Raw genomic sequence first — 11,973 nt, 5'->3', positions numbered from 1 at the left:
CCAGGTCTGCTCCCCAGGTCTGCTCCCCAGATCTGCTCCCCAGGTCTCCTCCCCAGCTCTGCTCCCCAGGTCTCCACCCCAGATCTGCTCCCCAGGTCTGCTCCCCAGGTCTCCTCCCCAGGGCTCCACCCCAGGTCTCCTCCCCAGGTCTCCTCCCCAGCTCTGCTCCCCAGGTCTCCACCCCAGGTCTCCTCCCCAGGTCTCCTCCCCAGCTCTGCTCCCCAGCTCTGCTCCCCAGGTCTCCACCCCAGGTCTCCACCCCAGCTCTGCTCCCCAGGTCTGCTCCCCAGGTCTCCTCCCCAGGTCTCCTCCCCAGCTCTGCTCCCCAGCTCTGCTCCCCAGGTCTCCTCCCCAGGTCTCCTCCCCAGCTCTGCTCCCCAGGTCTCCACCCCAGATCTGCTCCCCAGGTCTCCTCCCCAGCTCTGCTCCCCAGGTCTCCTCCCCAGGTCTCCTCCCCAGGTCTCCACCCCAGGTCTCCTCCCCAGATCTGCTCCCCAGGTCTCCACCCCAGGTCTCCTCCCCAGATCTGCTCCCCAGGTCTCCTCCCCAGGTCTCCTCCCCAGATCTGCTCCCCAGGTCTCCTCCCCGGGTCTCCTCCCCAGGTCTCCACCCCAGGTCTCCACCCCAGGTCTCCTCCCCAGGTCTCCTCCCCAGCTCTGCTCCCCAGGTCTCCTCCCCAGGTCTCCTCCCCAGGTCTCCACCCCAGGTCTCCTCCCCAGATCTGCTCCCCAGGTCTCCACCCCAGGTCTCCTCCCCAGATCTGCTCCCCAGGTCTCCTCCCCAGGTCTCCTCCCCAGATCTGCTCCCCAGGTCTCCTCCCCGGGTCTCCTCCCCAGGTCTCCACCCCAGGTCTCCACCCCAGGTCTCCTCCCCAGGTCTCCTCCCCAGATCTGCTCCCCAGGTCTCCACCCCAGGTCTCCACCCCAGGTCTCCTCCCCAGGTCTCCACCCCAGGTCTCCTCCCCAGATCTGCTCCCCAGGTCTCCTCCCCAGGTCTCCTCCCCAGGTCTCCACCCCAGGTCTCCTCCCCAGCTCTGCCCCTTTCAGGGCCAGTAAATGCCTGGTTGTCGTAGAAGCAGATGACAACAGGAACTCAGCAGGGCGTCACATCAAACGGCCACTTCAAGCAGTTCCTGTCTCCCAAAGACCAGCTCGGAGTCCAGCCTGGTTCCTCTCCTCCATCAGTGGGTGGAGGAGAGAAGAAGAGCATCAGTGAGCTCTTCATGGTGCTGCCCAGATGTTCACCAGATGAGAGGAGAGGGTTAGCATCCCGCTAGCATCCCGCTACAACCCTCCCTGAACTTCTGCTCCGTCAGGGGCCTCATCTGGTCACATCTGTATCTTCTTAATGTTCCCAAGCAAAAGCAGCTTGATGGAACCTCCCAGGAGAAACGTGGACCTTAAAGATTCGACCTGCTTCTGTTTAGTGATGACGGACTTGGATGAAAAAATCTACCCACTTTAACCCAGTCCAGCCCAGTTTAACCCAGTCTAACCTAGTTTAACCCAGTCTAACCTAGTTTAACCCAGTCTAACCCAGTCCAGCCCAGTTTAACCCAGTCTAGCCTAGTTTAACCCAGTCTAACCTAGTTTAACCCAGTCTAACCCAGTCCAGCCCAGTTTAACCCAGTCTAGCCCAGTCTAACCTAGTTTAACCCAGTCTAACCCAGTCCAGCCCAGTTTAACCCAGTCTAACCTAGTTTAACCCAGTCTAACCCAGTTTAACCCAGTCTAGCCCATTTTAACCCAGTCTAACCTAGTTTAACCCAGTCTAACCCAGTCCAGCCCAGTTTAACCCAGTCTAACCTAGTTTAACCCAGTCTAACCCACTTTAACCCACTTTAACCCAGTCTAACCCAGTTTAACCCAGTCTAACCTAGTTTAACCCAGTCTAACCCAGCCTTGCTCATTAACAGCTGCTTCCATCCAGGTTAGTTTCATCCATCCAGTGTTTAACATTTAAGGCACCAGCCTGACGGGGCATTAATGGGGGGGGGGGGGGCAGATGGTGATGGGGGGGGGGCAGATGGTGATGATGGGGGGGCAGATGGTGATGATGGTGATGGTGGGGGGGCAGATGATGGTGATGGTGGGGGGGCAGCCTGGGGGGGCAACCTGCTGAACCAACAGTCAGTCAGGAACAAACATGAGATCTGAGAGTTTTTCCAGTTTTCCTGACGGATGGATTTCATTACATCGACTGTTCATTATTCCGAAAACATTTATTCGGGACAGACTTTCATCGCATATTTAACGTTTTGTTTTGTTCATTAAGCTGCTCTTGTGACTCGGGAATATGGTTGGAAAGTCTTGTGCTAATAAGAGCCATTTTGGCTGCTCCCAAATCATCTTTCAGCTGCTGTTTCCTATAAATGTAATTGGATTATAAGTCCGTGTTTTATGGATCCATCTGCTACCATGGCGACGCTGCCGGATAATTGCTTTCTGTTCTGCTTATTATGGGAATGTTGTTGAGCTTCTGAGAGTCCCGGAGCCAGAAAGGTGCTGCGTCAGCATCAGCGTGCACCTTTGACCTGTAACGTTGCAAACGCTGCAGCTGAGCAGAACCAGAACCAGAACCAGAACCAGGTCCATGATTTATGAGCTTTAAATCTCTGCTGTTGCTGCCGTTTAAGATGAGAGCAAAAGGGTCAAACCTCAACATGATGAGGTTCTGTGTTTCTCATCACGTGACCCGGAAGTGACACGCTCACCTTAGCGTGTCTGGGTCATCCTGTGGGTTTGTTCCTGAGGCAGCAAGAACCAGGCCTGAAACAGCCTGAACCAGTCTGAAACAGCCTGAAACAGCCTGAAACAGGTCTGAAACAGTCTGAAACAGTCTGAAACAGGTCTGAAACAGCCTGAAACAGGTCTGAAACAGCCTGAAACAGCCTGAAACAGGTCTGAAACAGGTCTGAAACAGGTCTGAAACAGCCTGAAACAGCCTGAAACAGCCTGAAACAGGTCTGAAACAGTCTGACTCAGCCTGAAACAGGCCTGACTCAGCCTGAAACAGGTCTGAAACAGCCTGAAACAGGTCTGAAACAGTCTGAAACAGTCTGAAACAGTCTGAAACAGCCTGAAACAGGTCTGAAACAGTCTGAAACAGTCTGAAACGGTCTGAAACAGCCTGAAACAGCCTGAAACAGCCTGAAACAGGTTGAAACAGGCCTGAAACTGTCTTAAACCAGCCTGAAACTGTCTGAAACAGTCTGAAACAGGTCTGAAACAGCCTGAACCAGTCTGAAACAGCCTGAAACAGGCCTGAAACAGGCCTGAACAGGTCTGAAACTGTCTGAACCAGCCTGAAACTGTCTGAAACAGTCTGAAACAGGTCTGAAACAGCCTGAACCAGTCTGAAACAGCCTGAAACAGGTCTGAAACAGCCTGACTCAGCCTGAAACAGTCTGAACCAGCCTGAAACAGTCTGAAACAGGTCTGACTCAGCCTGACTCAGCCTGAAACAGGTCTGACTCAGCCTGACTTAGCCTGAAACAGGTCTGACTCAGCCTGAAACAGACCTGAAGCAGGCCTGAAACAGGTCTGACTCAGCCTGAAACAGGCCTGAAACAGGTCTGAAACAGGCTGAAACAGCCTGAAGCAGCCGACAACACTGCGGCAGCACTCATGATGGAACAGGACCTCTGTGCTCTTCCTGTTCTGCTTCATCACCTTGAATTTTCTCTTTAAAATGAAGTGAATATTCACGGTCCTTGAGATTCATCATGAACCTTCAGTTTTTATTCAACTTGAGGTGGGAACACAAAACAAAAACAACAGACACTTTTATATATACGATGGTAAAAATTTCAGAAGCCAAGTTTTCTAAGGAAAACCGGGATTTCCCTACAACGCTCCTGTCAAAGCCCCCCTGCTGAGATCTGGCAGGAGACACTGGCCTCATCCCGATGCCTCACTTTCACCTTCAGAAACTTGAGCTGGAGATTAGGGCTCCATTAGGATGCAGGGAGCGTCTAAGGCGCCATCCCAGTGCTGTCGCAACAGCTCTTGAATGGATAAAAACAGGAGTTTTGGTCTCTACAGCGTCTCACTGGAATGCTGGCATGATGAAGCACTCGTGTCCTTCAGTGACCTTGATGTGTTTAGACGAGGAGAAGGTTTCGCAGTCACTCCTGAGACACCTGTGAGACCCCTGGACAGGTCGCTCACGTCACCGTTTGTGAAGGAGAACGATGGAAAGAGACAATGTTCACCTGCACGCTGGGAACACCAGGAACCCCGGGAACACCAGGAACATGGGGAACCCCGGGAACGCTGGGAACGCCAGGAACCCCGGGAACGCTTGTAACACCGGGAACACGAGGAACGCCAGGAACGCTGGAAACACTGGGAACGTTGGTAACACCGGGAACATGAGGAACGCTGAAAACACCGGGAACCCTGGGAACACGAGGAACCCTGGGAACACCAGGAACATGAGGAACCTGGGAACGCTGGAAACACCAGGAACATGAGGAACGCTGGGAACATGGAGAACGCTGGGAATGCCAGGAACGCTCTTGCCATCCTTCACATTTCCATGCAGCCATGAGCGGAAGCAGGTCAGAGTCTTTGCAAAAGACAGTCAGGAAAGCAGTCGGGTGTAAAGTATCACAATTTTATTACAAAAATTATATTCTTCATTTGTCATTTTTGCCATGCTTGGAGCTATAACAATACAGTAGAAAACCCAACCCAGAGAAGATAGTAAAGCCAATTCCAAGGATGGAATTCCGTCGTCCATGCTGTTACTGTACAATACTGTGACATTCCATATACAGTGTGGTACAAACATCTGCCAAAAACACGCCATGTCAGCAACAAACCGGAATTACAAACTTACATTTACTGGAAAAACAAGAGAAAGAAACCAGCTCCAAAAAGAAGGATTGAAGTAGCAACTGAGACCATCGCGAATGTGCAGAATGTTTGGAGCAGCCCAAGGCACCCAGGCTTTGTAGCAAGGTTGGCACGGCAACGACATTCCTACAGAAACACTGAAAGCAACGATGATCACAAATCAACTCGTACACGTCCTGACTTTGCAGCGCCCTTCATCACACCCTCCTCTCCATCGCTTCTTCAGTCACAGTGCAAGTTCCGTTGGGGGGGGGGGTCCAGCAGAGTAAAGGGTGAGGGGCGGGGGGTGTCCAGCAGAGTAAAGGGTGAGGGGGGGGGGCTTGCAGGAAGTCATACCATGTGAGACATCACTTCACGGCGCCAAACACCAACAGAAACCGGACTGGCAGCGTGATGCTCCGCTCTTCCCAGGGAAGAGGGCGGAGCAGTTACGCAATTCCTCACAGGACTGTAAATTGTCCGAACATAAGGTGCAGGACGTCGGGCTGCCAGCCCACACAGAAGAAGCCAAATGAGAAGCTCAAGTGTGCTATCACCAGAATGCTCAAGGTTAAAAAAAGGAAGTTTTTCTTTTCTCGAGTGGAAAATGTTCTGCACAGAAATACCTTCAAAATCCGAGATTTAAGCGCAAATAATGACTCAGCTCGTCTCAAACAAAGAAAGACAGGAAGGACAAAAGCTCAGAAATACAGAGAGGACTCTTCGGCGGCGAAGCGCACTTCAGTTGAACGAACGGCACGCCTCGAAACTCCACTTGGTCGCTCCTCCGAATATTTCGATGTTGCTCTCCGTCCAGGAGAAGACGTTCCCCGCCAGAGCTTTGCTAGCGCAGGTCGCCAAGTTCTTGATCTCACCCCCAGAAAGTTTCCGGTTCCATATGTTCAAATTTGCCAGCTCGCCCACATATGCTTGCGTGGCGTCGAAGCCTCCGCCCAGCGTGTCCTGTGGGAGCAGGTAGAGATGATGTTGTTGTTGGAGATACGTGATACGAGTCTCATGAAAGGGAGAATTTGGCTTTGGATTCACACGGTCAGAAAACCAAAACTATCTACTCACAATTCCGGCCTGATTATAATCAGCAAGTTTACCCTTATTTGATGCTAATTTAGCCTGACGCTCTGAAGCAGAATCACCAGAATCACACCCAAGCTCTGACCTGCTCCTGTCCCAGGACCAGCACCCCCTCTGGTTTGATGGGGTGATATGGTGCCAGGTTCTCCCCGCTGCCCCGCATCATGCCGTCCTGAAAGGCTTCCCACATCCCATCTCTGGTTGTCCATGTGACGCAGAGGTGGTGCCATTTCCCATCGTTGATGAGGAACGGGAGCTTTGCCACCTGCAGCAGTAGGAATCACACGATCACATCAGACTCACAGCTTCTTCTGTGGTCCCAGATCAACCTCACACCTCCTTTCGTATCAAAACAGACTTTCCTTCTTTTCTTTTCCTTCCCTTGTATTTTAGTTGCTGCACAGATAATCTGTCAGGACTCTAAATGGTTCTATAACATTTGCACAGGTTACATGGACGTTATGGAAGCGCGACGCTCAGAAGCTTTAGGGACTTCCATTACCTTATCATTGATGAGAATTTCCATTGGGTGGTTCCCCCATTCAATGAGCACAAGCTCATTCGCCTGACCCGGGACAGCGTAGGAGAAGGGGGTCCCCACGCCGGGGGAGGCGTTGGACTTAATCCACAGACACACAGTGAAGGAGACCATCTCCGGGAGGCTCCTCTTGGCTTTGGCGTACATGTAATTGGTTCTTAGAGGGAAGGTGAGCTGAAATTTATCTTCGGGTCTGGTGTCTTTTCCTGTCAATGACATGTCACTTTTATCACAGAGTTAAGAAAGTAAAAGGAAAAGAGTAGATTAATTCGATTAATTATGTAACATAATTCGATTAATAATTCGATTAATTATGTGACATAATTCGATTAATAATTCGATTAACTATGTGACATAATTCGATTAATACTTCGATTAATTATGTGACATAATTCGATTAATTATGTGACATACAGAGAATTATGTGACATGATTGGATCAAGAATTGGATTAATTATGTAACATAGTTATATTAATAATTAGATTACTTTTGTAACATAATTAGGTTAATGAGATTTTCTAGGCTTTGTTCTGAATGTTCCAGGGCATTATCACCATATAACTTTCTCACAGCCTAGACACGCACGCGCATTGGTGAAACCCTGCACAAATTGCGCAGTGCCAGACGCGCCCTGCAAAGTTTCACGCGTGAGATCTGCAGGATCTTTGGTTTGTGACAGGAGAGCCGGCGGAGGAGCCTGATCCCACCGAGGCTAAAGTGCTGTTGAAATATGCGCAGCGCTGCAGCGGCGGCACCCGCACATCGGTGCCGCTCAGTGGGTCCAATTCAAATAAGACGCAGAAAGTCCCGGCGCGACCACACACGCACCTTTCTCCAAGTCGGTGATGCGGTGGTGCAGCGAGGTGAGCGTGGACTCCACTTTGTTCCGCTGCTCGGTGTCGTTGCGGGGGCCGCTTTTGGTCTCCTCGAGCGTGTTGACGCGGGACAGAACCTGCTTCTCCATGTCGTCTATCTTGTTCTGCAGCAGGTCTTTGAGGCTGTTGGTCTGCACCGTGTTGTTGCCTCGGCTGTACTGCTGGAGAAGGAGAAGCAGAAGAAAGTTCTTTATCTCTTGAGCCCTGTCCTAGATTACCCTCACTCTTTGGATTCATGCCAGATCACACCGAATTCGGTTTGCGTGTCACTTCACTCTGCAGAACTAAAAACGCCAAATGACGGAAGAAGATGATCACCCCCCCCCCCCCCCCCCCCATGCATACCTCTAGGTTCTCCAGTCTTTGTTTCAGCGTCTGTAAAGTCTGTCCGAGCTGGGCCAGAGTGTCCGTGGTGCCCCTGGATACATCCCCCATCGTGTTCTTGGAGCCCGGCCGCCTCCCGCCGGGTCCCGCCGCGGGGAGCGTCTGTCCCTCGCAGCGGCTGAGTTTAGACGTCAGTTCCCTGATCGTCTCCCTTTGGTTCATGATGGTCTCCTTCTGCTGCAGCACGGTCTCGCGCAGCTGCATGACCGTGGTCTTCAGGTCTTCCGCCGGCCCGCTGCTCTGCATCGACGCCGTGCATAAGTCCATGTTTTTGGGAACCGAAGTGCAAATAAATTGCGTCTGTCCGAGTTCTTGCGCCGAACTGTCCGCAGCGACCAGACAAGAAAGTAGAAAAAGTTTCCACGAGGAAGCCTCCATGGTTACGGCGCTTGTGAAGCGTGTGAGCGTGCGTGTGTATGTGGCGTGAGCGCGGCTTCAGCGCCTCTGCGTGTCCAGCTGAAGTGAGCGCTGTGCGGGCTGTGCGGGCTGTGCGCTCTTTTATAGCGGACTGCGCAGCGCAGCTTCACCGCATTAATGAGGGGAGGGGGCGGGTCTCCTGCACCTACAGAGCTCCGCCCCTTATTTAAGGTCGTCTCCGCCGTTCCTCGCACAGCGTCATCTCCACGACACGAATGTTACATAAAACGACCAACAACGAGCTGATTATTGAGTCACTTTTATTATTACTATTATTGTTTCAGCCTTGTGTCACCAAAATCACCCTTCAATGAACAAAAGGCAGGCTGTCTCTGAACTGTAGATAATGAGAGGTTAACGTCTAGAAATATGGAAAAATACATGTCAGGTTTCGTGGAAACAGAGATGTAAAGTATCATAGTTTTAGATGGTGATTCCTCTTTCTTTTTTGCTAAAATCGTGTGTTTTGTTGAGAGCTTTGTTCTGGTTAAAGACGTCATGACCTTGCGCTGAAAGCGTGTTGCGACATTATTAGTCCACCTTAAATGGCTCCCGCGCAGTCAGACCCGCATCGTCCTGCAAACACGCGCTTTCCAGTTTACAGCTTCTTCACATCACTGCTCACATAGTCAGAGGCGTTTTACCTCTCCTGCAACGACAAAGAAAAGTCTGTGGCACATCTCGGCCCATAATAGAGTCAATTTTGGGATTGTTCTGGGTAATAATGAAATAAATAGATGTGCGACTTGTCCCTCATGGTCCGTGAACACGTCAGGTGGCAAAGCTTCAACAGTACCAACAGCCAGGATTGCGTCAGCAGATCATCACACTGGGCCCAAACTGGCGTGAGGACTAAAGGTCAAAGGTAAAACAAAATCACCCTGACCTCGGTCTCTTTACTGTTTGAAGAATTGAAGTTCTTGACACCGAGTCCTGTAATAGTTACGGTTTGGGATGTGCAGGATATAAACCTGCCCAGACGACTCATCACTGTAGAAAACCTTGAAAAGCAGCTAAAATAATATGTAGTTAAAGCTGTAGTTAAATCCTGGTGCTGCACTATGGCGCCTTTGTCCAATTCTCGGTGAGCTTACACACTCACAAGCGCACGTGATACGCAACACACACTTTTAGTTCTTCTGTAATTTATTGCTTCTGCGCTTCAAGATTGGTTTTGACATTAGAGCGGCCAGAAGGTGGAGATTGGGTGCCTATTGATCAGCAGTCTGCCTTCATTTGTTCAATTATTGATTGTAATCAGCGAGGCCCTGAGCTGCTGGAAGCCACAAATGGTTAATGGCACCGAGTCGCGGCAGGCGTGCACGGCAGGCGTGCACGGCAGGCGTGCACGGCAGGAGTGCACGGACAGGCCAAAACCCTCCATCATGCCACATGAGCAGTTAGAACTCTCCAGGTTCTGTAGGTTACAGTAAAGCAGACTGGGGAGACCTCAGGAAGGCTGTCTTCAGGGGACAGGGGACAGGTCCCAGTGAACCCTTCCTGCTTCCCCTGGGGTAGTTGGGAGGACGGGGCAGCTGCAGGATCAGCACCACCCCAGGGGTTAGGGTGGGGCAACAGCTGAAATCCATAATGATCAGTCTCTCAGGCTCACTGAATAATGCAGAGCTTTATAATAGAAGCCGGTCCCTAATGGCAGAGATAGATAAGAACAATTTCCCACACTCACAGCAAACGGCCTGCTTATTTATGCAGCATGAGCAGAAGCAGCAGCACGCGCACGTCAGCGTGCACGTGGCAGCTACAGTCACACACTACACACACCTCGCATCATACAGAACTCTAAAAGTTGATTAATTTCTTTTAGGGATATGCTTTAGTATCTGATGCACAAGTGTGTTGATTTATGAGGACACATGTCAATTTAGCTCTATAAAAGGTGTATAAAGGTGTGTATAAAGGTGTGTATAAAGGTGTGTATAAAGTGTGTATAAAGTGTGTATAAAGTGTGTATAAAGGTGTGTGTAAAGGTGTGTATAAAGGTGTGTATAAAGGTGTGTATAAAGGTGTGTATAAAGTTGTGTATAAAGTGTGTATAAAGTGTGTATAAAGTGTGTATAAAGTGTGTATAAAGTGTGTATAAAGTGTGTATAAAGGTGTGTATAAAGGTGTGTATAAAGTTGTGTATAAAGTGTGTATAAAGTGTGTATAAAGTGTGTATAAAGTGTGTATAAAGTGTGTATAGTCTAATATCACACAACATTAAAGCTCAGTGACAAATGTTCTGTGATCATCACTGTGGGGAATTTTGCCTCTCCATCAGCACAGGAAGCTCAGTTGTTACTGGAATTTATGTTGACTGGACGTGAACACGCACACACACACACACACACACTCACACACACACACACACACACTCACACACACACACACACACGCACACACACACACACACACGCACACACACACACACACACACTCACACACACACACGCACACACTCACACTCACTCCCTGGTCAAATGTGGATGTTGAAACCACATTTGTTCAGCCATACGTGCTTCATTCATTCCCCTCTGCTCACATTTCCTGCTGCTCTGCTGAGAACCAAGATGTGATTTACAGTAACTGAAGCTTCGCCTGAGCGGAAGAGCTGAGAGCTGATGACTACAGAGAAGAGCTGAGAGCTGATGTCTACAGAGAAGAGCTGAGAGCTGATGACTACAGAGAAGAGCTGAGGTCTACAGAGAAGAGCTGAGAGCTGATGTCTACAGAGAAGAGCTGAGAGCTGATGACTACAGAGAAGAGCTGAGGTCTACAGAGAAGAGCTGAGAGCTGATGTCTACAGAGAAGAGCTGATGTCTACAGAGAAGAGCTGATGTCTACAGAGAAGAGCTGAGGTCTACAGAGAAGAGCTGATGTCTACAGAGAAGAGCTGAGGTCTACAGAGAAGAGCTGAGGTCTACAGAGAAGAGCTGATGTCTACAGAGAAGAGCTGATGTCTACAGAGAAGAGCTGAGGTCTACAGAGAAGAGCTGAGGTCTACAGAGAAGAGCTGAGGTCTACAGAGAAGAGCTGAGGTCTACAGAGAAGAGCTGAGAGCTGATGTCTACAGAGAAGAGCTGATGTCTACAGAGAAGAGCTGAGAGCTGATGTCTACAGAGAAGAGCTGATGTCTACAGAGAAGAGCTGAGAGCTGATGTCTACAGAGAAGAGCTGATGTCTACAGAGAAGAGCTGAGAGCTGATGTCTACAGAGAAGAGCTGAGGTCTACAGAGAAGAGCTGATGTCTACAGAGAAGAGCTGAGAGCTGATGTCTACAGAGAAGAGCTGAGGTCTACAGAGAAGAGCTGAGAGCTGATGTCTACAGAGAAGAGCTGAGGTCTACAGAGAAGAGCTGAGAGCTGATGTCTACAGAGAAGAGCTGATGTCTACAGAGAAGAGCTGAGAGCTGATGTCTACAGAGAAGAGCTGATGTCTACAGAGAAGAGCTGAGGTCTACAGAGAAGAGCTGATGTCTACAGAGAAGAGCTGAGGTCTACAGAGAAGAGCTGAGAGCTGATGTCTACAGAGAAGAGCTGAGAGCTGATGTCTACAGAGAAGAGCTGAGAGCTGATGTCTACAGAGAAGAGCTGAGGTCCACAGAGAAGAGGTGATGTCATTGGAAGGAAGGACATTAGAAATGGATGGAGAGACCATCTTCATCCTGTGTGAGGAAGAGCCCAGAAACACACACACACCCACACAAAGTCGTCGCCATCATCATCATCACCATCATCATCTTCATTACAACCATCTTCATCACCATCTTCTTCTTCTTCATCACAACCACCATCATCATCTTCATCACAACCATCATCATCATCATCA

At 50.0% G+C, this 11,973-nt stretch overlaps 1 protein-coding gene across 2 annotated transcripts; it reads right to left on the bottom strand.

Moving 5' to 3' along the window:
• Positions 1–4,591: 4,591 nt before the first annotated feature.
• Positions 4,592–8,231, bottom strand: LOC101077445 (neuronal pentraxin-1). Of its 2 annotated transcripts, none has more exons than XM_003976476.3 (5): positions 7,690–8,106; positions 7,298–7,505; positions 6,433–6,674; positions 6,016–6,195; positions 4,592–5,801 (listed from the first exon to the last, which is right to left on the bottom strand). In XM_003976476.3, the coding sequence occupies exons 1-5, from the start codon at positions 8,104–8,106 to the stop codon at positions 5,580–5,582; spliced, it is 1,269 nt and encodes a 422-aa protein (XP_003976525.1). In that variant the 3' UTR covers positions 4,592–5,579. The 2 variants fall into 2 exon arrangements, with proteins under 2 accessions (XP_003976525.1, XP_011615721.1); XM_011617419.2 differs by having other exon boundaries at positions 5,580–5,801; positions 7,298–7,502; positions 7,690–8,231.
• Between the last annotated feature and the right edge of the window lie 3,742 nt (positions 8,232–11,973).

This window comes from Takifugu rubripes, chromosome 17 (assembly GCF_901000725.2).
Source record: "Takifugu rubripes chromosome 17, fTakRub1.2, whole genome shotgun sequence".
Classification (NCBI taxonomy): Eukaryota; Metazoa; Chordata; class Actinopteri; order Tetraodontiformes; family Tetraodontidae; genus Takifugu; species Takifugu rubripes.
Note: the sequence above shows the minus strand (reverse complement) of the source record. Positions and strands in the feature narration are given on the sequence as shown.